The following is a 27,638-nucleotide window of genomic DNA, read 5'->3' as shown; positions in this document are numbered from 1 at the left end:
TTCCTTTTAAAGTGTTTTCCTTATAATCCTGTTCTTTTTAAAAAAATATTTTTATTGTGTGGCCTGGGAAGTAGCGCAGGGGCTAAGGCACTAAACTCTCAAGCATGAAGTCCTGAGTTCAATCCCTGGCAGCACATGTACCAGAGTGATGTCTGGTTCTTCCTTTCTCCCCTATCTTTCTCATTAATAAATAAATAAAATCTTTAAAAAATATTTTTATTTATTTATTGTTGGACAGAGACAGAAATTAAGAGGGGAGGGGGGATTTAACTAGAAGAAAAGCAGTATTATCCATCTTACATCAAAAGTGTTCTTTCTGAATATTGGCATTGTGTACTTCTGGATTATAATTGAAATTCAAAGATCTATTGTTATGTAACTAATATAAGGCCTCTGTCTTATTTTGTGAAACTATTAAAATTATAATTGAACAGAAAAAAAAAGAAAGTGAGAGAGACAGAGAGATACCTGCATCTCTGTTTCACCACTTGTGAAGCTTTACTCCTGTAGGAAAGGACCACAGGCTGGGCTTGAACCAAGCTCCTTTAGCACTGTAATGTGAGCGCTTAACCAGGTGTGCCACTGTCTGGTCCCTGTCATTTTGTTCTTATATATTGCTATTAGTCTTTTGTTTATTTCAATGTATTATGTGAAATAGGATGCATTATTACTTTTTTTTTTCTTCTCTCTCTCTCTTACCAGAGCACTGCTCAGCTTTGGTACAGGAGTTGAATCTGAGACTTTGTAGCCTCAAGCTTGAGAGTATCTTTGCATAACCATTAAACTGTCTCCCTTGCCTCCAATTAATTCTTTCTCCTCCACTGTTTCACACACTAGCTTCTCACTGAAACAAGTGTTTTTTTTTCAAATGCTTTGTTAAGGTCCTGACAGAAAACTGTCAGCTTCAATGGCCTGGGCACTGCCCTCTGACTCGCCTACCTCCTTTACAACTTCTCTCTGCCTGGAGCCTTTCTCCAGAACCAATTCCTAAATCTGTGCTTTCGTCACTCTAAATATCCTATCAGCTGACTGCTGCTAAGTTAGATCAAGTGCATGTGCTGGTAGACAAAATTATGTTGCTAAAATAAACTGCAGTGTAGCCAGCAAAGAGAAAGGGGGTGTTCTTCTGAGTTGTGCCTTCTGTTTCCTACAAAGTCACAGCAGTAAATAGATAAATAGATACTGTAGAAAATGGTATCTGACTTAATCCCACAACAGTTCCATAAACAGGTTGCATTGGATATTACTATGATCTTTTCATTTCTCAGACCAGAAAAGTGAGTCTGACAAAGACCCCACCTTGACCGTATTTTAATGAGACTCCTCTGAGCCTCCTGGGCTTCTGCGTCCATCTCTTGCAGAGTCCAGTTTCAACAAAAGCTCTACTCAATTAGTTTTATCTTCAATCCCTTATATCTGACCAAGTTTCTCAATTTCCTTATTCCCAGTTTCTCCCCAACCTCCACCCTCTCAAACACATGTCTGAGCTTTGGCAAGAATACCCCTAGCCTTGCGATCTCTTGGTATTTTATGCCATCCATTGTCCCTTTACTTTGTTCTTTCATTATAAAGCCCCAGGTGGTTTACTGCATGCAGAGTTGAACCCTATTTTGCTCTGTGGTAGTAGTTTTGAATAAAGCCTTCCAGTGGTTACAATAAATATCAGAATTTTTTTTTCTCTTTAAAAGGACTATAAGTTAAATGAGTAAATGACTTTCAGGCCAGGCGGTGGCACACTTGGTTAAGTGTATATATCATCATGTGCAAGGATTCAGATTCAAACCCCTGATCCCCACCTGCAGGCGGTGAAGCAGGTCTGCAGGTGTCTATCTTTCTCTCCCCCTCTTTGTCTTCCCCTCCTCTCTCCATTTCTCTCTGTCCTATCCAACAACAACGGCATCAGTAACAACAACAATAATAACTACAACAATAAAAAACAACAAGGGCAACAAAAGGGAAAGTAAATAAACAGAAAGAAAGAAGTAAAGAAAGAAAGGAAGAAAGAAAGAAAGAAAGAAAGAAAGAAAAATGGCCACCAGGAGCAGTGGATTCGTAGTGCACCAAGCTCCATTAATAAACCTGGAGGTTTAAAAAAAAAAAAAAGAGAGAGAGAGTTATTTTTTTTCCACAAGCCCTCCTGCTTAGTAGTTGGACACAAAGCCAAGTGTTTTGCCTGCTTGTATTTTCACCAATACAACCTGCCCTCCCACCCCCAAGCACTGTTTCACTTCTATGACAGCCGCCATGGATTGCGAAGTCTTCCAGAGGCTCTCTCTCCTTCTAATATCCTTCCACTTCTCTTCTGTTCTATTTCAGGAAATACGTTAGAGGTCAGAAGCAACAATTTCTTCCAACATCTCACCTGCTCTTCATTTAGGGATTACAATCAAGAACCACTTTTTTTCCCAAAATGGTAGATTTGGAAGAATGTGTCATTTGCTGTGCACTTTTTTTTTTTTTTTGCACCTTTCAGCATCTGCCCTACTATAAATTAAGTCTGAAAAATTAAGACAGTAGCAATGGTCAGGAATGAAATCTTCCCAGTTTTCAACTGTAGTCTCCCCAGCTTCCCATCTCTGAATTTATTTGACCAAACTGTACAGTACACCTATGATGTGCTGAACCCATTCTGGACACTGGAGACAGAAGAAGTAGACAGTGTAGGATCTTGACTTTCCAAGATTTAGGTATTAGTGGGATTGGAGGGGGAGCTCCCAAGTGACAGAGAGGAGAACCTCCCCCGCCTTCAGATCTCAGGTGAAAAGGGCACATTGTCTGTAAACTTCTCCCCACCTCAGCCATGGATCAGCACCTTTCTTTCCCCAAACTCACACACATGCCCCTGTACTTGGCACCAACCATACTATAAATTTACTAGAGGACTCTCTTACAAAAATATGACCATGGGGATCAGGTGGTGGCACACCTGGTTAAGTGCTCACAGCACAGTACACAAGGAAGCAGGTTCAAGCCTGCAGTCCCTACCTGCAGAGGGAAAACTTCATGAATGGTGAAGCAGGGCTGCAGGTGTCTCTCTTCCTCTCTAGTTCCCCCTCCCCTCTCAATTTCTCTCTGTCTCTATACAATAAAAAATAATAATATATATATTTTTAAAAATGACTGTAATAAAGGTTATTTTAGCTCAGTGTCTTCACTGAGCTAAAAACACCTGGCACACAGCAGGCATTCAGTATTTGTTGGATGAATTATGGACCCCAGGCAGGTGAAGAGCTAGTGCCCACTATCTCAGAAGTACACAAATGAGTTCAGGTTCATACAATCTCAAGAAATAGAAGGGGAGTCAGTGTAGCCAAGTAAAGGACAAGACTGGACATGGGGAGGGCTTGCGGGACTTTGAATGGAGCATGTGTATCAGGGAAGGTTCTGAGGTCAGACTGAAGGAAGGAGAACACTTGGACATTTCTGTTGTCCTGGCAGGAGAGGAAGACAGTGGTGGCACCAAGACAGAGAAAGTGGGAATGAGAGAGAAAGAGAGAGACAGAGACAGAGAGACAGAGAGACCTGAATAGGTAATGGCAGGGAAATGTCTGAAGTCCTTGCCAACAAAGAGCACAAATAGAAAGTTTCAGAGTGGAGACTTCATTTTACCACCTGTGACAGCTGACTAACATCCAGAGTAGAGATGAAGGTACATACTGAGTAATACAGACAGTTGGTGCATCATGCCGGACATTAGCTTGTGTTCTGAAGATAGCTGTGAGTCCCCTAGGGGAGTTGAGGTAGAGAGCCTCTGTCCACCCCTCCTATCACAATGTCCTTACCATCTGCTTTCTGCTGACCTGCAGCTTCAGCCTTGGATAGCTGGGAAAGCATGGCTGACGGTGCTTTGTCTTGAAATGGTAAAGCTGATTTTTTTTTTAAAAAAATAAGCAAACTGAGTTACCCTCGGGGGTTCTCAAAGAAAACCTGTAGTGTTAGTCAGCAGATTAAGGCAGTCTTTCTGCTTACTTGGGTATTCTCTTGCATCTTGGACTGCTCCCGAATCTGAATGCACAAATGTGTCTTTGAAGATAGGATGACCACATGGCTGTGGAAGGATTTTTTTTTGTGTTCATGGAGAGATAGGATGCTCCGCTCCTTCTCCTCCTCTTTTTTTTTTTTTAAATATATATTTATTTATTTCCTTTTTTTGGTGCCCTTTTTATTGTTGTAGTTATTGTTGTTGTTGTTGATGTCGTTACTGTTAGATATGACAGAGAGAAATGGAGAGAGGAGGGGAAGACAGAGATGGGGAGAGAAAGATAGACACCTGCTGACCTGCTTCATCTCCTGTGAAGCGACTCTCCTGCAGGTGGGGAACCAGGGGCTCGAACAGGCATCCTTAACCTCAGGTCCTTGTGTTTTGCACCATGTGCGCTTAACCCACTGCGCTACTGCCTGGCTCCCCCCCCCTTTATTTTTTGCCTCCAGGGTTATCGCTGGGGCTCAGTTCCTGCACTACAAATCCACTGCTCCTGGAGGCTATTTTTCCCATTTTTTTGGTTGCTCTTGTTATTGTTGTTGTTATTGCTATTGTAGTTGTTGGATTGAACAGAGAGAAATTGAAAGAGGAGGGGAAGACAGAGGAGTAGAGAAAGATAAGACACCTGTAGACCTGCTTCACCGCTTGTGAAGTGACCTCCCTGCAGGTGGGGAGCTAGGGCTCGAACTGGGATCCTGGATCTGTACGTGTACTGTGTGCCATGTGCACTTAACCCACTGCATTACCGCCCAGCTTCCCTCCTTCTTCTTTTTATTGTCTTTATTGATTGGATAGAGACAGTCAGACAGATATCGAAAGGGAAGGGGGACATAGTGAGGGAGAGAGAAAGACACCTGCAGCACTGCCTCACCACTTGCAAAGCTTTCTCCCTTCAAGTGTGGACCTGGGGCTCAAATCTGGGTGCTTGTGCATTGTGACATGTGTGTTCAACGAGGTGCACTACCAACTCCCCCCCCTTCTTATTTTCTTATGACACCTTAGGGGATTCTGGCTCCCCTTCACGCTCCCCGCCCCCAGAGACAAAAGCTAGGATGATTATAATTAATTTTAGCACCTCCTCCACTTCCCTATCCCTATTTGGTATAGACTAGAGGTTTTGGAGAGGGAGGGTAAACATCTCTTGGGAAAACAAACACCCAAAATGCCCATTTGTTCTCTTCTGCCCAGACACACAGGTTTGTCAGATTATTCTTCTATCGGGTCTCAATACTGTGCTCAAAAAAATCTAGAAATAAACACATTTAAAGTCAGTAGAAAGGTACCAGCCCCCAGCCTGCTCAGGGACAGTGCAAGACCATCCACTGTGATCACCAAGGCCCCTCAGATCTCTGTCTGGTCCTTCCCCTCAATTCAAATCATCCCAAATTTAGCTGTTTGATGGTGTTCCCTTCACCACCACAGAGAGGGTTTTCACAACCCAAAGAAAAGTGTTAGGATTTTTTGCTTCTGTTCAGTACTTGGACTTGGAGTTACCCTGGAAATCCTACAGGCTGGCCTGCATTCTGACCTTGGATACCAACTTTTCTTTGGAAAACTAAAAGCCATTTGCTGTCTCCAAGCTGTGTGCCGGACGCTACTCCTGGCAGACACTGGGTTATGGTCACTTTTTATCACTGATGTGGTCATAGGGTTTCCCACATGCCCAGTCTTTTTTTTTTTTTTGTGGTTCCTGGTCAGTTGTTAACCAGATCAAAAGTTTGGTCACAGGAAGTCCCAGGGCACCAACCATACCACTCAGCCCACAGACAGGCACCCTCCCTTAATTTCCATTTGGGTAACAGAGTTCCCCTTTAAGCCCACACTTTACGAAATATGGTTTCATATATATTTATTTACTTATTTGCCTCCAGGGTTATCACTGGGGCCTGGTGTCTGCACTACAAATCCACTGCTCCTGGAGGTCATTCCCCCCCCCCTTTTTTTCCTTAGATCAGACAGAGAGAGAGAAATGGAGAAAGGAGGGAAAGACAGAGAGGGGGAAAGAAAGATAGACACCTGCAGACCTGCTTCATCACTTGTGGGGAGCTGGGGGCTCGAACCAGGATTGTTGCGTGGGTTCTTTCACTTCATACTGTGATCTTGACCCTGTGCACTACCACTCAGCCCCTCATATATATATTTCACACCATGCTAAGTATCCACAGATATTTTTGGGTGACTTTTACTGAGTGAATCCACTGAATAGCAAAGTGTGAAATTTTTCCTTTTCTATTTTTTTGAGTTATCCTTTATAATATTCCTGCCACTTATTGTTTTATTAAATGCACCCCCCACTTCCCCCTATGAGACAGCATAACTGAAAATGGAACACATCATCTCTCAGATTGAATTCTGCCTTCCCACCACTGATTTTTAATGAGTGGTAGCCTGTCACTCATTGTGTGGGGGCCAGTCCCCGACTGTCCGCTGTCAGCATTGAGGGCACGTGCCTCTGCCAGAGAAGTCTAGAAGAAAGGGTCAAGTATGAGGATATAAGATTTGTTTCAGTAGTAACTGGAAGTACTACACATTTGTAATTTGGAGAGGTGAGCAACCACTGACTTAAGAAACTAGGTGGTCAAGTAAAATGCAGAGTTCTCAAGGTCTCTGCAGCTGGTGAGAGACAACAAAGGAAGAAAAGGGGTGCACAATGGCTGGGAGCCCACTTTTCCTCTTTTATTTTTTTAAGTTTCTTTATTGGAGGATTAATAGTTTACAGTCAACAGTAAATACAGTAGTTTGTACATCTGTAACATTTCCCAGTTTTCCACATAATAATTCAGCTTCCACTAGGTCCTCCTCTGCCATCATGTTCCAGGACCTGAACCCTCCCTCCCTCAACCTCAGAGTCTTTTACATTGGTGCAATTTACCAACTCCAGTCCAAGTTCTGCTTTGTGCTTTCCCTTCTGTTCTTATTTTTCACTTCTGTCTTCATCTTTCTCTTTCTGACTTTTCTCAATATGATTCCTTCAAGCTCCATCCAAGATGAGATGAAGAAGGTGAATTCACCATTTTTTAATAGCTGAATAGAATTCCATGGTTTATCTAGACTATAACTCATTTGTTGTTGGACACTTGGGTTGCTTCCAGGTTTTGGCTACTACAAATTGTGCTGCTATGAACATGGGTATACGCAAATCTTTTTGGATGGATGTGTTTGGTTTCTTAGGATTCTCCAGGAGAGGAATTACAGGATCATAGGGTAAGTCTATTCCTAGCCTTCTGAGGGTTCTCCAGACTGCTCTCCACAGGGGCTGGACTAACTTACATTCCCACCAGCAGTGCAGGAGGGTTCCTTTGTCCCCACAACCTCCCCAGCATTTGTTGCTGCTACCTTTTCTGATGTACGACATCAGAATGTATGACATTCTTACAGGAGTGAACTGATCTCATTGTTGTTTTTATTTGCATTTCTTTGACAATCAATGACTTGGTGTATTTTTTCGTATGTTTGTTGGTCTTTTAGATCTGTTTGATGGTGACTATTCTGTTCATATCATCTCCCCAATTTTAGATGGGGTCATTTGTTTTTCTGTTGGTGAGTTTGGTGAGGTCTTTTTATCTTTTAGTTATTAGCCTCTTGTCTGATGTTTGACATGTAAAGATTTTTTTCTTACTCTGTAATGGGAGCTCATTTTCTACTCAATACTCACATTAAGTCCCTGGGAGGTTGAAATGATGGGACAAACAGACTGCAAGAAAAGAGAAGGCAGAGAGAGTGAAAGAGACCATAGCACCACAGCCTCCTTCAGTGTGGTGGGAATCAGGTTTGACACTATCCAAGTGATCTACTTTGTCAGCCCAACACCCAGTCTCTCAATCACATCTATTCATACTCCACTGGGGGAACCCGCTTTCACAAATATTCACAATATCTTGACCATCCATGAAGGAGGAGTTTTAAGGAATGGTTACTATTCACTGAGCTTAGGGGCAAAGTGCAAAAAAAGTGATGCAAAGCCCCCTCTCATGATCTTTACAAAAGGCTCGCATACAATTATGATCTGATTTGATTGATGAGGATGGAAAGGTGATGCTATAAGTGAGAATGGTGAAGACGAGAAGCAAAGAAAAAGGCTGGAGTAGGCTTGAAGCTGCTCTGGCAATGAACTTCCGGATGCCAAGGGCACTGCAAAGACATCTCTCAACTCCATTACTACCCATCCAAACCCAACCTAGTCTTCTATTACTGCTTCGCCCAAGTAATGCTCCTACTGCCTCAGCACCCTCTCAGGGTGCCAGGAGAAAGCAGTTTTCTATAGTCTTGTACTGGACTTGATAATGTTGGCACTGACTACTTTTGTCCTACTGATATCCATAGGCTCTTCTTTCCTTCTACCCTTTCTTTTTCTTTTCTTGACACTGGGGAAAGAGCCAAGGGTCTTCTGCATGCATGATGCCACCACTGAGTGGCCTCCCCTGTGTCAATTTTCTTTTTATTATTATTTTTTCAATGTTATTTATTTTGTAGAGACAGAGAGATGTTGAGAAGGGAGGAAGAGATTGAGAGGGAAAGAGACAGAGAGACACCTGCAGCCTTACTTCACCGCTCGTGAAGCTTTCCTCCTGCAGGTGGGGACCAGGGTCCTTGAGTCCTGTAATGTGAGCACTTAACCAGGGGCGCCACTGCCTCCCTGCCCCGTTGTCAATTTTTTTACTCTTTATTTGGAAGAGAGAGAGAAAATCATTTTGAAAGAGAGAGGGAGAGACAACACAGCACTACTCCACCACCTATGGGACTTTCCTATCTCTTTTAAAAATATTTTTATTTATTTGCTATTGGATAAAGATAGAGAAAAATTGAGAGGAGAGGGGGAGGTAGAGAGTGAAAGAAATAGAGATACCTGTAGCCTTGCTTCACCACTCGTGAAGCTTTCTTCCTGTAGGTAGGGAGCTGGAGCTTGAACCTGGGTCCTTGAGCACCGGACTGTGAGCACTTGACCAGTTGTGCCACTGCCTGGCCCCACCATGGAGCTTTTCCAGTATTGTCTATCACGCTCCTAGATGGTGCTGGGACTCAAACCTAGGGCCTCACCTATGGCAAGGTGTATGATTTAACAAGTGACTGATCTACCTCCAAACCCTATAAGCTTGAGGGCAACATCCATTCCTGATGTAAGTTTATGACCCAGTATAGTCTTTTATAGATAAGCAAATGGACAGATAAATAGTTACACTTTTCAGGGTCCACAAGAGTGAATCAACTATTACATATCCAATCACAAATAAGACTCAGAGTTCCTTATATGTTCAAATGAAAGACTGTTGGTTATAACCTCAACCCAAATTATTCAACCTGGGGAGAGGTTTTTCTCTCTCTAGACAAAGAGTAGAATGTCCTCAGTGAAAAGAGGAAATGAGTTCGCAGTTCGCAGTATACTGGTATCAACACATCTCTGTAATCACTTTTCTGGAAGCTCACTGAGTACAGAGTCCTTCAGTGAAAGGTCACCTTTAAAAGAGGACCATTCCGGGAACATGATGTCAGAGGACCTAGTGGGGGATTGTATTGTTATGTGGAAAACTGAGGAATATAATGCATGTACAAACTATTGTATTTACTGTCGACTGTAAAACATTAATTACCCAATAAAGAAATAATAATAATAATAAAGGACCAAAGTACTTGAGTCACCAAAAAGAATCAAACTTGCTTTAGAAGTGCTATCCGGATCATAAATTCTGGTGCTGTAAATATCCTGCCACCTGGGGCCTTTTCCAGGCTATTTTGGGTCATTTCATTAAAGTTGATGTTTAAACAGAAAGTAGATACTGATTTGTCTTTTTACATATCCCCCAATTATTTCCCCCAAAGAGTTGAGTCACTGCACTCCCACCTCCAGCATATACAAACATTTTGTGTGTGTGTGTGAATGTATATCTTCATGTATATTACTTGATAATGATTACTAATGTAATGACAGTAGCTATTACAATGAAACAGAAATATAGATTAAAACAGTATTGCCTTATCATACTGGAAAAAAATAGTGCTGTCCCCAAAGAGCCACAGCTGGAAGGGGTGATAGCATATTTGGGAAATACTAACCATCTGCTGGGAAATGGAGCTTCTGAATCACTCCTTGCGACCATCCCATCCGTTGAACAGCCCTGGTTGTGCAAGAGTGAAAAGAGAAGCCCTTTTAGATCTGACCTCACCATCCGCCCATCTAGGCTGCAGACAGTCCAGCTGTGCACCCGGGAGGGTGAGGTACTACAAGAATGTGCAGAATGTCACCATAGTGTTTTCACTAGCTGCCTCGGGCCACGATCTGAAGGCTCATTTGAGGGTTGGAAGTGTGCTTCCCTGGATTGAAAAACATAAGACTTGCTCTTAGCTAGGGAAATCTCTTCTGCCTTCCTTATCATCATTCTCCCATTGTTTGTGATAAATAAGGGTTTTCGGCAGTAAACGTTGGAGCAGATGCATTGTAGTTGAGTACCTCCTGACAGATATATCAAACTCACTGTACCTAGCACAGTAGCAGAAACATTTGCTTACCTAGTTGGTTCCTAACCTACAGTCCTCCCACTTGGATGGATATATATACATACACATACACAAATACATATACATACACATATATATTTCACCTTCCTTCTCACCATACCTCTCAAAAGGATTGGGTGACTTCATTCTTCTGCCAATGTTTACAAGACACTAATCCTTTTAAAGTGCTAAATGAGATAAGAATCCTGTCTCTAACAGGCAAGAGATCTATGCTCATAGTTGAAATATACACTGATAAGAAGAGTGATGGCTTCCTACATATGATACCAGCATTACAGGAAAACCAAAGAAAAGATAGACCCTGCAACAATAGTCCTCCAAAATACTTCCTCAACAAACTTAAATAGTAAAAAGAAGATAAATAGGTCTTCATCAAAATGTAAAAAGTTTGTGCTTTGGTGGAACCCATCAGGAGAATGGAAACAAAACCAACAGAATGGGAGGCATACCCACAAGTCCTATATCTGGTAAAGTTCTCATATTCCGAATATGTAGAAAAAACACTAAAATTACAACCTAATTAAATTCAATAATTAATTTATTTGTCATTGCTGGGGTTACAGCCTAACTATAAAATGAGAAAAAGATGTAGGCTGGGTGGTGGCATACCCAGTTAAGCACACACGGTACTAAGCGCAAAGACCCACACAAGGATCTGGATTCCTGCCCCGGATCCCCACCTGCAGGCAGGGGGATGCTTCAGGAGCTGTGAAGCAGTTCTGCAAGTGTCTGTTATTTTCCCTCTCTATCTCCTCCTCCTCTGCCAATTTCCCTCTGTCCTGACCAATAAAATGTAAAATGGCCCCCAGGTGCAGTGGATTTGTAGTGCTGGCACTGAGCCCCAGGGAAAACCCCGGAGTGGGAGGAAAAAAAAAGACTGGAATTGACATTTCTCAAAAAGAGATATATAAATGCCCCCCCAAGGACATAAAAAAACTCAATATCATTAGGAAAATGCAGATAAAAGCTGCAGTGGAGCTAGCACTACATAGTGTTAAAATGGATACTATTTTGGAAAAAAAGAAAATAACAAGTGTTGGTAAGGAGATGGAGAAGTCATGGCCTTTCTGCATTACTAGTACAAATGTCAATGGTGCAGTCACTTTATAAAGCCACTTTTCAGCTCCTTAAAAATGTTGAACAAATGAGTTACCGCATGACCCAGGGATGCTCCATTTGCTACATTTGAGGCTCCTGTGCACATGTTCATGGAAACAAAATTACTGATAGTTCTAAAGAATACTCAGCTCAAGTAGCCATCAATACTGGTGAATGAAATGAATGCAGTGTAGGTAACAAACCAACAACAACAACAACAACAAAACAAAGAATGACATTCTAGCACATGCTACAACGAAGATAAAACTTGCAAGCACCATGTTAAGTGAAATAAATTAGCACAGAAAGTCCCTTGGTGTTTGCTTCCATTTGCATAAAGTAGCTAGAATAGACAGACCTCAAAAGAGAGAAAACGAATTAACGGTTGCTGAGAACAGAGGGAAAGGTAGCGGAAGTGAGTACTGCTGAATTTGGGTGTGCAAGCAGAGGGTGATGAGAGTTCTAAAACTAACTGTGGAGGTGGTTGCACAGTTGTTGTGAACAGCCTCAAATTTACGACATTGTTCATTTTCTTTTAATTTTAATTTTTTAAAACTTTATTATTATTATTATTATTATTATTATTATTATTATTCAGGGTTATCACTGAGGCTTGGTGCCTGCACTACAAATCCACTACTCCTGGCGGCCTTTTTTTTTTCATTTTGTTGCTCATGTTGTTGGATAGAACAGAGAGAAATGGAGAGAGGAGGCGAAGACAGAGAGGGGAGAGAGAAAAATAGACACCTGCAAACCTGCTTCACTGCTTGTGAAGCGACCCCCCCTGCAGGTGGGGAGCTGGGGGCTCGAACCGGGATCTTTATTCCATGTGCGCTTAATTTGCTGTGCTACCGCCCTGCCCCTTTTGTTGTTCACTCTTAAAGAGTTAATTTTCTGGTATAGGAGTTATGTATCCATCAAAAGACTTTAGTATAGAGATGGGTATTCTGAGAAATTAATAAGATATTGAGAAACACTCAGCTACAAGTAGTGTTGATTCTTTTTTTATTATCAATTTTATTATTGGATAGAGACAGAGAGAAGTTGCGATAGAAGGGGGAGGTAGAGAGGGGAAAAGACAGAGAGACATCTGCAGTCCTGCTTTAGCTCTGCAGGTGGGGACCAAGGGCTTGAACCTGGGTCCTTGCACACTGTAATGTGTGCACTCAACCAGGTGCGCCACTGCCTGGCCACTTGTGTTGATTTCATTCCCCTGAATCTGACCTCACCGTCATCTTTGTTGATATTACACTTAAGACCTGATTTCCTCCTCCCTGACTGGCACCATGAACTAGATTCAACCCTATAAGATATTTTAATTATTAAATTTTCCTCTGTCCACCCCTAGTCATGGTTGGCTCCACTCTTACTTTCTGTTATTTTCCTATTTCTGCCTACAGACAAAGGGTTCACTTCTCCAGCTCAATATGGGCTCATTCTTCTTCTTGATTTGCCACCATTCCCCAATTCAAGCAGTCTGGTCCCTTTCTCTCCTCCCCCTTCCCTCAACCAGCCTTCGCAGCTCTTCCCACATAAAACTCCAGATTAACCCAATTTTCTTGCATTCGCTTAAGCAGCCTCTCCCTCCTGGAGTGTCCTTTCCTGCCACTTTGACCAATCAACCCCACCTTATTTTATAGCCAAGATCAAGTTCCATCTTCCTCACAAGGCTTTTTCAAGCTCCCAGCAGCCATAAGAATCTTACCTCCAAATTTCTACCAGCAGATAATGGTGTATGCCACTTAGAACAAGCTCTGTGTGCTATGCTGTCTAGTATATTCTTTTATATTTTATGCTAGAGCAGAGTACCACTCTGCTAGTTATTAGAATATGCTTTATTTGACTTTGCCTTTCTTCTTGTGATATAGTGCTGAGGACTGAACCCAGAACTTGATAGATGCAAGGCATACAATCTACTGCTTGCTAAACCACCTTCCTTGGCCTATGTATGTTCTTTTCTGTACACACACACACACACACACACACACACACACACACACACACTTATGTTTTTCCTCTCTTTTGAGCTGAGATCCCAATTTATGCTTCCTTTCTAACTCTTAAGTTTCTCTCTACTGTGCAGACTTGTCAAAGGTCAGGCTGTTCACAGTTTCTCTCTTGCAGCAGTCCTGATTTTCAATCAGAATTATATATTTAATGGATAATGATTGGTATTGCTGCTGTACGAGCTACTTCAAGAAATCAACTGGCAAGGGCCACATGGTAGCACACTGGGTTAAGTGCACATAGCATGAAGCACAAGGACCTACACACGGATCCCTGTTTGAGCTCCCATCCGCACCTGCAGGGGTGTTGCTTCCTAAGCAGTAAAGCAGGTTTGCAGGTGTCTATCTTTCTCTCTCCCTCTCTATTTCTCCCTCCTCTCTCAATAGCTCTCAGTCCTATTCAATAATAAAAAAGAAAAGAAAAGAAAAGAAAAAATACCCTCCAGAAGCAAGCGTCAGTGATAATCCTGGAAGGGAAAAAAAATCAACTGGCATCTTGCGGTTCTTGATAGTCTCAGCTCAGCTCAGAAATTGGTCTAAGAAGCTGACGTTCATGACGTTCATGCTGCTTAGATTTAAGCCTCATCATGGCCATTCTGACCATCTCTCTGAGCACCTTGTCTATAAAATAGAAATCATTCTTAGCTTTCTAGATCTGCTGTTTGGATTGAACAAAACAGTTTAGAACATGCTTGACACTTTCTAAGTGTCTGATACATGCTTGATGTTATTACCTAGTTACTGCTATTAAGACCACCCATCCAAAAATTATTCAATCTTGCTATGAGTGATTCAGCACAGATGAACCTGTTTCATGTTAGCCAAACTCACAAGTGGCCAGAAAACCAAACACTTTATTTAGAACAGGAAATAGTTTTCTAATGCTCTGTATACATGTTTGTGATCCAAGACATATCTTCTACAAGAGTAAAATACCTGAAATACTGCCTGGTGTGTACAGAACAAAAGAAAAGGGTGGGACAGTTGGGTGGAATTCATTTCCACAGACTGTGATAAAAGTCTAAACGCGATATCCCTGACTCATCCCAGAACTACCTTGATTACAATCAGAATGTCTATAGTCACCAGGTCTGATAACCTGTAAATAGACTGCAGGGATAACGTCTGCCCCGCTGACTCTCACTAAACCTATTTGTTTAATGAATTCCTTGGACAAGGTAGAGTTTTATATTTCTTCACTTTTTAAAAATTCTCTTAGTGATTTAATATTGACTTACAAAATTACAAAATAACAGGGTTATTTTGCACCATTCTCACCACCAGAGTTCTGCATCACCACTCCCTCCATTGTAAGCTACAGCAGTTCTCTCAAGGCTGCAGATAATGGGTTAACTATTACTTCCACAACTATTTTTCTTTATATTTGTGCTTTTTTTTTGGGGGGGGTGTCCCATCTTCTCTTCCTTTCCAAGTCATATATACACCTATTACTATACCCAAATGTCCTTCCCTTTTTCCTCTTCTTTCTTTGGGTCCTGATGGAGTTGGAGTTCAGAGCCCTCTGGTCATCTTCCCCCTGGCATTGCCCCCCCCCAAAGTATGGATCAAAATTCTTTATGGGGCGCAGAAGGTGGAAGGTTTGGTTTTATAACTGTTTCTCCTCTAGACATGGGCATTGACAGATATATTCATACCCCCAGTCTGTTTCTAACTTTCCCTAATGGAGTAGCGTTCTGGGACAAGGTAGGTTTAACACCAACCAATTCTTGTTTCTTTCTAGATTCTAGGCACATTGACTCTAGGATTTTTTTTTTTTTTTTTTTTTTTACTTATCAGGCCATAGCTGTGTTTACCTTATAAAATGATGTTTTATTCTCCCAGATAAGAGTCCCTAATAAATGTCCATAAACACTCTGTTCAGTACAGTTATGCACCTTCTAGTCTTGCCCTTCCTGCTTGTCCTCTCTAGTGAATGCAGCCAACATTCCCTTGCATGCTAACAATGTTGACAATGGCCATTATCAACCCAGTGTGTCTCAGTGACTCTACTCTCATAAATTTTTGCCCTTTGCACAGAGGTGAAGAGCACACCTTCCTCTAGGAAGAGAATTATCCTTTCCAGTAGATATGTTGCCCCACCCTCAAGCCCCTGACTCCCCACCCTGTAGGATATTTAGTGTTTCCCCAACAACTAGGTGGATGTGGTAGCCAGGCCTAAGGTTTCTCTCTGTATTTAGCTTGATTCTCCTTAAATGTATAAGCCCCTCCTCTAAGCAAATCTTTAAGCAAGGGCACTTTGAGAAAAAAAAAAAAAAGACCACACCTATGGACATCTAATCTTTGACAAAGGTGCCCAGACTATTAAATGAGGAAAGGAGAGTCTCTTTATCAAATGGTGTTGGACAAATTGGGTTGAAACATGCAGAAGAATGAAACTGAACTACGACATTTCACCAGACATAAAAGTAAATTCCAAATAGATCAAAGACTTGGATGTCAGACCAGAAACTATCAAATACTTAGAGGACAATATTGGCAGAACTCTTTTCAAATTTTAAAGGCATCTTCAATGATGCAAATCCAATTACAAAGAAAACTAAAAGAAAAATAAGTGAGTGGGACTACATCAAATTAAAAGGATTCTGCACAGCAAAAAAAAAAAAAAAATCATCACCCAAACAAAGAGACCCCTTATAGAATGAGAGATCTTTATATGCTACATGTCAGACAAATGGCTAATAACCAAAATATAGAAAGAGCTCACCAAATTCACTGACAAAAAACAAATGACTCCATCCAAAAATGGGGAGAGGACATAAGCAGACTATTCAGCAAAGAGGAGATCCAAAAAGCTATCACTATTCTTTATAAAGCTCAAATTATCCCATTTTTTTGGTTGCAAATTGGGTTGTTAATGCCATCGTCCTGAATGGTTTCCTTATTCTTGGACACAACAATATTAAGGAGTCAAACACACCCATCCAAAAAGATCTGTGTAGACCTATGTTTATAGCAGCACAATTTGTAATAGCCAAAAACTGGAAGCAACACAAATGTCCAACAACAAATGAATTCCTGAATAAGTTGTGTTATATATACATAATGGAATACTACTCAGCTTAAAAAAGGTGAATATACCTTCTTCAGCTCATCTTGGATAGAACTCGAAGGAATCACTTTAAGTGACATAAGCCAGAAAGAGAAGGATGAATATGGGATGATCCCACCCATAGATAGAAGTTGAAAAATAAAAACAGAAGGGACAACACAAAGCAGAACTTAGACTGGAGTTGGTGTATTACACCAAAGTAAAAGACTCTGTGTGTAGTGGGTGGGTGGATGGGGGAGTGTTCAGGTCCTGAAACATGATGGTGGAAGAGGATCTAGGTGGGGGGGTAGAGTGCTATATGGAAAACTGAGAAATGTTACACATGTACCAACTACTGTATTTTACTATACACCATTAACCCCACCCCCCAATAAAGGGAGAAAATTAGAGGGAAAAAAAAGGGGAGGAAAGAGAGCTCACTCATACTTTAAGGGTAGAAGCTCAAGGGAATGCATGAGATCATTGGCTTATGAGCAACTTGGTTGGGTGAATGCTGAAGTGAAACATGGAAGGAAGTGGCCACCTTGTTTTTCTGCCTTGGCTAAATTTGGCAGAATTCCATTGTTAGCTAACCTGGCTCTATTTCACTGCCATAAGAGAAAATGCATGATCACTTTCTTTGTCCCCAAAGATTTATGAAATGACCATGGAAAGGATTCAAAACTACAAGCTAGAACTGCTTATCTCTTAGTCATCCTTGTTGGTACCCTAGGGCTTATCTGTGCACTTGGCTTTGGAAGTTACCTCCACCATTCATCAACATATGATTCTCTGCAAACAAAACACTCTGGATAGATCATTTCTTGAGAGGCTTTTGAGTCCCCCTCCTCATCCCTGTCCTCCCCGGCAATATTTCCACAAGTTGTAACCTGGTGTGGTAGTTCTTAGATGCCAGAAATATGACAGCTATTCTGATAAGCCCATGGAATTTAAAGCGCAGGTCCACAGCTTTACTGGTGAAGACTGAAGAATATGCTCTGTAATATTATTTGTGGCCCTCTCAAAAGCGCTTATAGTTCAAGTCCTACATTTAGCAAGCACCATTGAGCAAGCATGTTGGAGAACTCTGAGTTACTATTTGGGGAATGAATTAATAAGCCTTATTTTAATATACTATGACATTTTCAGTCTTTTAAAAAAAGTGTTCTTATCTTATTATGTGAAGGGGACACTCAGAGAGGCCAGAGTACCACCCGGGCAGAACATTCTCATTCTTAAAGGAATGTTGTGAAAAGTATCTTAATGTAAAGGACCTTTTTGAAGTGTTTGCTTTAATATTTAGTGTGCTTAAAGGAGATTAGCTTTTAATTTCAAGTTGAACATTCCTTTTTCTTTCTTCTTCTTCCTCTTTTTTTTTTTTATGAAGCATTATAATGCTGTAAAAAGAGCTTGGCTTTGGAGTGAGAACCATTTGTAAATCCCAGTTGTAGCGTATGCTGACTCGTAGACTGTATAATTTAAGGAGCTGTGATGATGAGGTAACTGTGAAGTTCCTAGCACAGGATGGGGGATGGGAATGAAGGAACAAGGACAGGGTGTCCTCCCACTTGGTCAAATTATCCACTGTCATGCCAAGATAAGAGGTTTCTATGATTCTCAGTAGAGAGCCACTTACTTCAGAGGTCAGAGAGAAGGGATGGAATGAACACCTTGGCTCAGTCAGTGTTCATTTCTATTCCCTATGTCCCACATTCATCTTTCCAGAGTTGGATATGTGTTTTAAAAAAAGAAAAGAGAAAGAAAGAAAAAAAAAAGGACAAAAGGGCTTGTTCTGTATGAAATGCTATTTTGGATTTTAAATACTAGTGTAGATGGATGGGCTTCCCTTATAAAAAGCTCCAATGGAGACTCCATCTTAATAAATCCCCCCCCCCTCCTCGAGAGAGGCCCTAAGTGCAAGAAAAAAAAAAATCTCCTAGCAACTCATGAAAACTTCAGGGCCTCCGAAACTGGCAAGAGTTTCAGGGAAATCACAGAGAAATTTGTTCACTGCATGATTAATCCTGAGTGGATTGGTCCCGGAAAGCACATGTGAGTTTGCAGCAAGCAGCAGCCTGCAGAAATCTCACAAAGTAAACTATCCAACAGAGAGGCCCCGAAGTACGTGTTTTGGATGAAAGTTGAGAGCCAGGGAGGGATCTGACAATTGAAGAAAATGCCAGATGTGTAGGCAACAAAGCTCCTTTGAATCCACTAATATGCAAAGAGGCAACACACAGGATGGGACGATAAAATGGAGCTAGATTATCACGCCAAATGAGAGAAGCCCAGTAGGGCCTAGGATCCTTAGGAAGGAAGAATAAAATTCATCAGCATAATTACCCCCAGCCCAGCTCCCCAACAAGAGCTCACAATAGCTCAACTCAATGAAGTTATTCATCCACATTCAAGTTGCTTCACTCATTAATCCTTAGATAAAACCCTCCTGGGCCTCAGCTCCTCGCAACTCTGCATCCACACACAGCTGCCCCCTCCCTTCTCCCCCTACCCCCACCACACACACACACACACACACACACACACACACAACTGAGTGGGATTTCTTTATTTTTCAGTGGTGATTGGCTTCTTTTTTTTCCCTTCCTTCCTTCCTCTCTCCCTTTTCTTTCTTTCTCTTAATGTTTTGGTATTATCTTTATTTATTTATTGGATAGAGATAGCCAGAAATCAAGAGGGAAGGGAATGATAGAGAAGGAGAGAGAAAGAGAGACACCTGCAGCCCTGCTTCACCACTCACAAACCTTTCCCCCTGCAGGTGGGAACCAGGGGCTCGAACCTGGGCCCTTGCGCTTTGTAACATATGAGCTCAACCAGGTGGCTGGTTTCTTAGACGAGGCTCAAAGCTGCCCTTTAGAAGTAACTCTGACATTCAGAAGCCAGCTTAAAGATAATTACAGCTAACCTTTCCTTGGGAGAAGCTAAAGTCTGTCTTCAGCAGGGTTGGGATAGAGCTCCGACTGGAGGCTTCCCATACCTTGCACTGTGTGCACAAAATGGTGTTGTTTCCACACTGTCTCACCAAAAAGGAAACATAGCTGAAATACAGAGCTGTGCATATTGTCAGAGAAAGAAGAAGTTCCAAAGATAGGACTACCACGAATAGCCCACAGCCCCTGGAAGGAGAGCTCCTTAGTCCCTTTGAAGCAGACAGCCAGGCCCAGAGTATCAAGCACACCCTGTATCATTTCCCTAAGGCTGCATATTTTTGTCTGTGTGTGGAATTATAGAAGCCTAGGCCGGGTCTGCTCCTCCTTCAAACCACACCTTCCAAAAAAAGGATTTTTCTGCCACTGTCTGAATCTGTAATTTGGAGTGCAGTTGATGAGCCTTGCCTTGAGGAAAGCCACCTTCATGATCATAGCCTGTTCCCTGCCAGGTAAATATCTGCAGTTTGGGAAATGTGAGCGTTTACTTCTCATAGCTCAGCAACATTTAGCACCAAAATCACTTCTTAGCTTACAATTCCTCCAATCTACACAGGGACATATGTCCTTGTATTGCACTTTGAAGTTATATATATATAAATGAAAGGTTTCTTTCTAGCAACTCTTCTGCTTTGAGTGAGTCTATTGGCACTTTATTTCTAAAAATGCTTTTAAAAATTTCTTTTATGGGAGTCGGGTATAGCGCAGCAGATTAAGTATACAGGTGGTGCAAAGCGCAAGGACCAGGGTGAGGATTCCGATTTGAGCTCTTGGCTCCCCTACTTCACAAGTGGTGAAGCAGATCTGCAGGTGTCTATCTTTCTCTCCCCCTCTCTGTCTTCCCCTCCTCTCCATTTCTCTCTGTCCTATCCAACAAAAACGACATCAATAACAATAATAACTATAACAATAAATCAGCAAAGGCAACAAAGGGAATAAAAAAATAAAGTAAACTTTTACTAAAATAATTATTAACATTATATATATATATATATATATATATATATATTATTTGATACCACAGAGTGAAGTTGAGAGGGGAAAAGGCAATGGCAAAGGAGAGAGAGAGAGAGATCTGCAGTTCAGCTTCACTGCTTGTGAAGCCTTCCTCCATGCAGGTGGGGAACAGGAACTTGAACCCAGGTTCCTGCGTGTGGTAACACATGCACTTAACAAGGTGTGCCACCTCCAAGCCCCACCCCCAGCCCCATATTGGCACTATTTTCTAACAGCTCAAGTGATGAGTATGCATTTTTAAGTAATAAAGAAAAACTCGTTTTGTTTTGTTTTTAGATAGAGTCACAAAGGCAGAGAGAAAAAGAAAGAAACAGAGAAAGAAAGAGATAGCACAGCACTGAAGCTTCCTTCAATGGGATGAGGCTGGGGCTTCAACTTTGGTCCCATACACGGCAAAGCAGTACATTATCCACCAGCCCACAGTAAAGATTTGTTTATTTTTTCTTTTTAATTTAAAATATGTGCTTTCGTTTTCTTTTCTTTCTTTAGGCGTAGTGTCATTCGTCATAGTGTACACTTCATAGACTACAGTAAAGTATAGACATAACTTCGATATATACTGGAAAACCAAAACTGAAATTCATGTGACTAGCTGTATTGCAGTGATCTGAAACCTAGCTAAAATATCTCAGAGGTGAGCCTGTCTTTAGTGAACCACTTCTACCCTGCTGGATTGGCCTCAGCGAGCAAGGGTAAGACACAGCTGTGTCTTTCTATTCTATTGGTAAACAGATTAAAAAATATTTTTGATTCATGAAAAGAAATGAAATATTGACAGCTGCTCATGAACACCACCATCACAGTACACCACATAGGATGAGATGGGAATGTTAAGACAGGCAGGGAAGGGAGATGGGTAGACGGCTTATCCAGACCATTAACTTCAGTCTAAAGGTCACCAACACATCAGTCAATGATGTCAGCCAAGGACAACATATGGCTTCAAAGCAGCTTAAACTTCAGTGTCAGCAGCCAAACTCCACTCCTTCAGAAGACTCAAGAAGACCCCACTATAGTAGTTCCCCCAAACACTAGCCTGTAGACAGAGAAGACCTGAAGCCCTTCTGGGTCCTCCAGTTCAGCACTGCTGAGTGTCAGATTCCTTGGTGCCATGTGCCTTCCATACAAGAAAACCTAGTCCTGCCAAGAGATGACCACTGTTGTTACCCTTCCATCCTATTTCAGAGCAGGGGGCTCGGGGTGACCTGGAGGTGGCAGGTGGGCTAGCTGGGAGAGAGGACTCACCTGGCCTAGCTGTTTTTTTTTTTTTTTTTTTTTTCCTAGGACCTGGCACTAGCTAACCCACAGACTCTCTTCCCTGGAATCCCCTTTTCTGGCTCCCAAGAGTGTGTGTGCGAAGGTGTGTGTGTGTGTGTGTTCCCTTCTGCTCTCCTGGGCAGCTTCAAAATACCAGGGCATTCCAGCAAGTTGGGGCTCGCTCCAGCAAATGGAGTGAACCACTCTGCTTACCTCCTTCTGCCCCGACCCAGAGCGATGAGCTTCCCAAAACGAAGAGCAGAACTGCTATCTTCCACATCTTCCTAGATGACTTGTTCTCTTTGGCGCTAAAGTAGCAAGCTAGCTCCTGTGTTGGAGAAGAGTGAACAAAACAACAACAACAAAACCTTTCACCGCAGGCCCTCGTCTGGCAGAAGGCTGTGGGGGCCCGGAGGGGCTGGAAGGTTGGGAGCAAAAACTCCAGAACAGGAGGGTTCTAGTTTCCTCTTGCTGCCAGCCACAGCTGAGGGAACAAACTTTGCAATTGGGCCTGAGTGGAGTCAGCATTTATCTCTGCCTTGGAGGGGCGGGGAGCACTGGCTGTAAGGTGGTCTCGGTCCCAGCTCACTAGGACCGCCCTCTGCCTCTGTTTGGCCAGCTCCAAAGCGATGACCTCAGGCCAGGTTTAAAGTTACAGGCCCACAGCTGCCGGGTCTGCCAGAATTTAGCAGAGGCAGCCCTGTGGACCAAATGCAGAGGGAAGGGAGGGGGGGAGCCCATAAAATAAAAAGGCTAATGCTTTCCCCTTAATTTTTCAAACATTTTCGTACTGTGCTTCAAGAGTGAGGCACAAACCTAGTGTACTGGTAGGAGTGAGCTGTGGCTGCAGTGATCAAACCACCGAGTATGAGATTGTTCTATTGAACAAGATAGAAGTTTCCATGCTCATCCCTGTGGGCCAGTGACATCCTGCTGCTAAATTGTGCCCTTGTCCTGCTAGCATCTGGGTGCTGCCTTACACACACACACACACACACACACACACACACACAGAATAGAGAATCCGCTTTTCCTCTCCAATTTCTGAGTGCACCTTAGGGTGGGTGTGAGAGGTTGGATACTTCTGCTGTCACTCAAGAATGACAAATGAGTGGTCCGAGACATGGATAAAACACTGGACTCTCAAACATGAGGTCCCGAGTTCAATCCCAGGCAGAACATGGTACCAGAGTGATGTCTGGTTCTTTCTCTTCTATCTCTGTTATTAATAAATAAATAAAATCTTTAAAAAAAATGACAAGGGTCTTGGTCCCCAAACCTGTGTCGACTTCCAGCTCTGCCTCATCCCCTAGAAGTATGGAGTTTGGCCCCCATAGTCTCCACTTTTTTGCCACGTGCGCTTAACCACCTGACTGGTCTCCACATTTTTTTTGGCTTCCAGGGCTATTGCCTGCACCACGAATCCACTGCTTCTGGAAGCCATATTTTCCCTTTTGTTACCCTGGTTGTTTGACCATTGTTGTGGTTATTATTATCGTTATTGATGTTGTTGGTGGTGGATAGGACAGAGAAAAATGGAGAGAGGAGGGGAAGACAGAGAGGAGGAGAGAAAGACAGACACCTGCAGACCTGCTTCACTGACTGTGAAGCAACTCCCCTGCAGGTGGGGAGCCGGACTCGAACTGAGATCCTTACGAAGGTCGTGGTCCTTGCACTTTGCGCCATGTGCGCTTAACCCACGGCGCTACCACCCGACCCCCTAGTCTCCACTTTTTTAAGGTAACAGACTCTGGTCTCATGTACCACCTGTTAGCAATAGGAAAACATTATCCCATTTTGTTTTGCTTTTTAAACTATTATTTCTTTCTAACCTGTTGGAATTTTAAAAACTTTTTTTATGAGGAGGAGGAGCTGGGGAGGTGACTTCTGCTGCACTCCTAGATGCCACAAATTCCATTTGACAAAAAAGAACCTGAAGTCTAACACCCCCCCACTCTCACCTCCCCCACGTCCCCCCACCTCCCCACCACCACCAGGACCAAAGCTCCCCACAAGGGTGAAAATAGGTTTTCAGATCCTTATCTTAGACCCTGATTCCAAATTTACTTTAGCTTAGGAGTCACAGAAAGGAGCCAGCTTGCTGGGCTCAGATCCCAGGGTTCGACCTCCAGCTTATTCAATGAGACACTCCAGGGATTCCTATTGTAAATCCCTGTCAGTAATGAGGAGTCCTCAGAGGATTTTTGGTAGACCTTGTCTCCCCTCCCCCACCCCAACTCCTAAGTGCTTCCCAAACAGAAACTTGCCTGTGAGTCACCTGAGAGTGTTCTACAAATGTAGGTGCCATGCCTGGGGGTTAGGGAGATTCTGCATTTCTAAAGATCTTCTACTGGATAGTTTGTCCACAGGCTCCAAGAATGTGGCTGATCTTAAAATAAGGTGAGGAAGCTGCCCTTCCCCCAGTAAAGGTGAGAATTGTAACACCAAGAAAACAAACCAAGAACAAACAAAACGGGAGGGGGAGCAGGTGTTGAGTTGATCTGATTCCCCTATCTTGCTAATGCAGTTCATGCAGTAAGGTCTGTAATGCCTGTTGACAGACTAAATGGGACATAGATTTGGTTGAAATTACTGGATGGACAGTAGATATGAATCCACTCTGAATTAAGAAAGAAAAATGAAATACAGAAATAGAGGGCAGGAGAGAATATGGGTTCAATGAGACCGAGTTAGAGAGGTGCTTGAAGCTAAGTCATCCTTCCAGGACAGACCCCTCAACTCCCATGAACCCTGCTGTCTTCTGTCGCCAACCCCCCATCCCTACCCCCCAGGTACCTAGATTCTACAGCTGGTCACCTGGCTTTTCTGTAAAGGACAGAGGACTGGAGGACAGGGAAGGAAAAGGAGTCAGATCTCCAGGGAGGCCTCCTTGAGGCAGGGAGTCCATGGGCCTTTGACTCAGAGGCCTCTGGTTTGCTGGGGGACCCAGGGTCTGACTCATGCAAGACATCTGCTCTTCTTTCTGAGCTACATCCCCAGCTGGTGCTTTGGGCCTGGAAACTTGACCTTCCTCAGCAAAGCAGACAGGAGAGCAGAGAGAGGAGACACTGGCCTCGGACACAAGGATCAGAACTGGGGCCCACCTGAGTGACCTAGGTTAACAAAGAAACGTTGGAGACATCTGAGGATGCCCTAGCTGAGAGGAAGAAGGAACCTTGGCAGCAGGATACCCTAAGCAAAGTGATAGCAAAGATGTCTGTACCACTTAGTTTGCATGCCTGAACTCTACTATGTCACAGAGTCCTCAAAACAGTCCTTGGATTGGCACTGATTAAGACCCATTTTGCAAACAAAGAAGAAAAAAACTTAGAGCTGTGACTTCTTTTTTATCTTTTCTTTTTTCAGGGCTATCCCTGGGGCTCAGTGCCTGCACTAGGAAACTATTAATCTACAACTCCCAGTAGCCATTTAGAATTTTTTTTTTATTGATTTAATAATGATCAAAAAGAATGTAGGAAAAGAGGGTTTTAATTTCACACAATTCCCACCACCAGAGTTCTGCATCCCATCCCCTCCATTGGAAGTTTTCCTATTCTTTATCCCTCTGGGAGTGTGGGCCCAGGATCATTATGGGGTGTAGAAGGTGGAACGTCTGGCTTCTGTAATTGCTTCTCCACTGGACATGGACATTGTCAGGTTGATCCATGCTCCCAGCCTGTTTCTATCTTTCACAAGTGGGGTGGGGCTCTGTGGAGGTGCAGTTCTAGGACACACAGGTGAGGTCATCTGTCCAGGGAAGTCAGGTTGGCATCATGGTAGCATCTGCAATGTTGGTGGCTGAAAAAAGCATTAAGATATAAAGCAGAACAAATAGTTGAATAATTTAGGAATCTAAAGGTAAGAATAGAGTAGATGAGACTTGGGAGGGTCCCCATTTTGGAAAAAGCTAGGAAGTCTATTTTAGGCACATTCCAGGGGTCGGGAGTCATTTTTTCCATTTTTCCCCCCTTTCTATTTGTATTTGATAGAACAGAGAGAAATTGAGAGGGGAGGGTAGACTGAGAAGAGTAGAGAAAGACAGACAACTGCAGACCTGCTTCACCTCTTGTGAAGTGTCCCTGCCGCAGAGTGGAGGCTCGAACCTAGATCCTTGGCACATAATATATATATGCTTAACTGGGTGTGCCACTCACTGCCTGGGCCATAGACCTGTGACTTCATTACCATGTGTGAGCAGGTTTACATGGAGAGCTGGGTAGTGGGTCTGTATCCCCATAGTTTCTGATTCATTAGGGTGGCGAGAGTGGGGGGGAACCTCTGAACTTGCATTTTTTTGCTTTATATTTATTTTATTTCTATGAGGGTGTGAGAGTAAGAAATGAGAGCAAGTCCCTGCAGTGCCAGTATCAATCCCCAAGCTTCATGCACCCAAGTTCTGTACCCTGCTTCAGAGTTACTGCTCTAGTTACTAAAGGTCTGGTAATTTATTTTTATTTGCATTGCTTGAGAGGGGTGGGGGAGGAGGTGATAGAGACAGTCACACATCTTCTAACCTCTGGCATATGCAAGTGCTGGGGATTGAACCTGGGGCCACTGCTGAACTATCTTTCAAGCCAGAATTTGCATTTCTAGCACTTTTCCAGCTGTGCTCATAGCTTGCTCCTAAAAGCCCACGTGGGCTCATAGCTTACTCCCTACACCAAAGGCGCCTTCAGGGACACTAAATCATCTCCCTATCCTACCCATCAATTAATGCTCTGTACTGATTCCCAATTAGAAGCTGGCTCCTGTCACTGCACAAATATGGGACAGGCTTGGATTCCTGACCCACTGGAGTGTTCTCCTTTTTGGATCCATTGTTCTACTGGGCAGGGGGCAGGGCTCTCCCCAATGCTAACTGCTGCCTCTTATCATCAATAAAACACCCCTGTTCCATATGCTTCAACTTGTAAACTCCACTGATAGAATTTTGAAAAGCCAGGACCAATATTTTTTTCATGGACTGGGTGGTGACACACCTGGAGAAGCATACACACACACACACTCACACACACACACACACTCACACATACACACACATACTCACACATACACACACACTCACACACACACTCACACATACACACACACACACACTCTCAAATATGCACACACACACACACACACACACACACACACACACTCAAATACACACACTACCAACAATTTTTCATCAATGAGAGGGCATAGTAAACACTTTATAAAAAGAAATAGGGATAAAGTTTTCCTTGAAAAAAATTTCATAATATAATATTTCATAATAATTCATATAATATTTCATAATATATTATATTTATAATAGTAAATACATTTCCTATTATAAATATAATATTCAAATCAACCCGGTGACCCTGAAAAATTTTATCTGTGAATTTTAATCTATACATCTTGACATTACTAAATAGAAGATGTGGAAAACTTGTCAGGCAGATTTGAAAGAGATAGAATTACTAGCAGATACTCATTATTATTATTATTATTATTTTTTAATCGGTGTGTACTAAGCTGGAAAAAATAGCTCACCTGGGTAATGCGCTGCTTTGTCCCGTGTAGGAACCAGGCTGGCACACTGAGGGAAACTTCAGTTCTGCATTCTTTTCCACTCTCTCTGCCTCTCTCTCTTTATCTTAAAAAGTGATGTGTATTTATTTTTATTATAAGAACATGCATTCTTTGAGGCAAGTATACAAAGAGGAAAGCAAAATAGTTGTGTATGCCCAGAGGTCCATGGACGTTTGTAATTTTCTTTTTTGACCATTTCAAATATACAG

General features: G+C 42.5%; 1 protein-coding gene and 1 long non-coding RNA gene across 2 annotated transcripts in view; one reads left to right on the top strand and one right to left on the bottom strand.

The window, feature by feature from the left end:
- Positions 1 to 22,416, bottom strand: part of PDPN (podoplanin) — a 43,803-nt gene extending 21,387 nt beyond the window's left edge. Inside the window, exon 1 of the mRNA XM_060202311.1 lies at positions 22,081 to 22,416. Within this exon, the coding sequence (XP_060058294.1) occupies positions 22,081 to 22,147 (67 nt within the window). The 5' untranslated portion in view covers positions 22,148 to 22,416. The remainder of the gene's footprint in view (positions 1 to 22,080) is intronic.
- LOC132541446 (uncharacterized) overlaps positions 19,990 to 27,638 on the top strand; it is a 66,544-nt gene continuing 58,895 nt past the window's right edge. The window contains exons 1-2 of the long non-coding RNA XR_009552652.1: positions 19,990 to 20,045; positions 21,100 to 21,302. This is a non-coding gene — a long non-coding RNA (uncharacterized LOC132541446). The remainder of the gene's footprint in view (positions 20,046 to 21,099; positions 21,303 to 27,638) is intronic.

Source organism: Erinaceus europaeus, chromosome 11 (genome assembly GCF_950295315.1).
Source record: "Erinaceus europaeus chromosome 11, mEriEur2.1, whole genome shotgun sequence".
In the NCBI taxonomy this organism is placed as follows: domain Eukaryota; kingdom Metazoa; phylum Chordata; class Mammalia; order Eulipotyphla; family Erinaceidae; genus Erinaceus; species Erinaceus europaeus.
The sequence above is the reverse complement of the archived record's forward strand: the minus strand, read 5'-3'. Positions and strand labels throughout refer to the sequence as shown.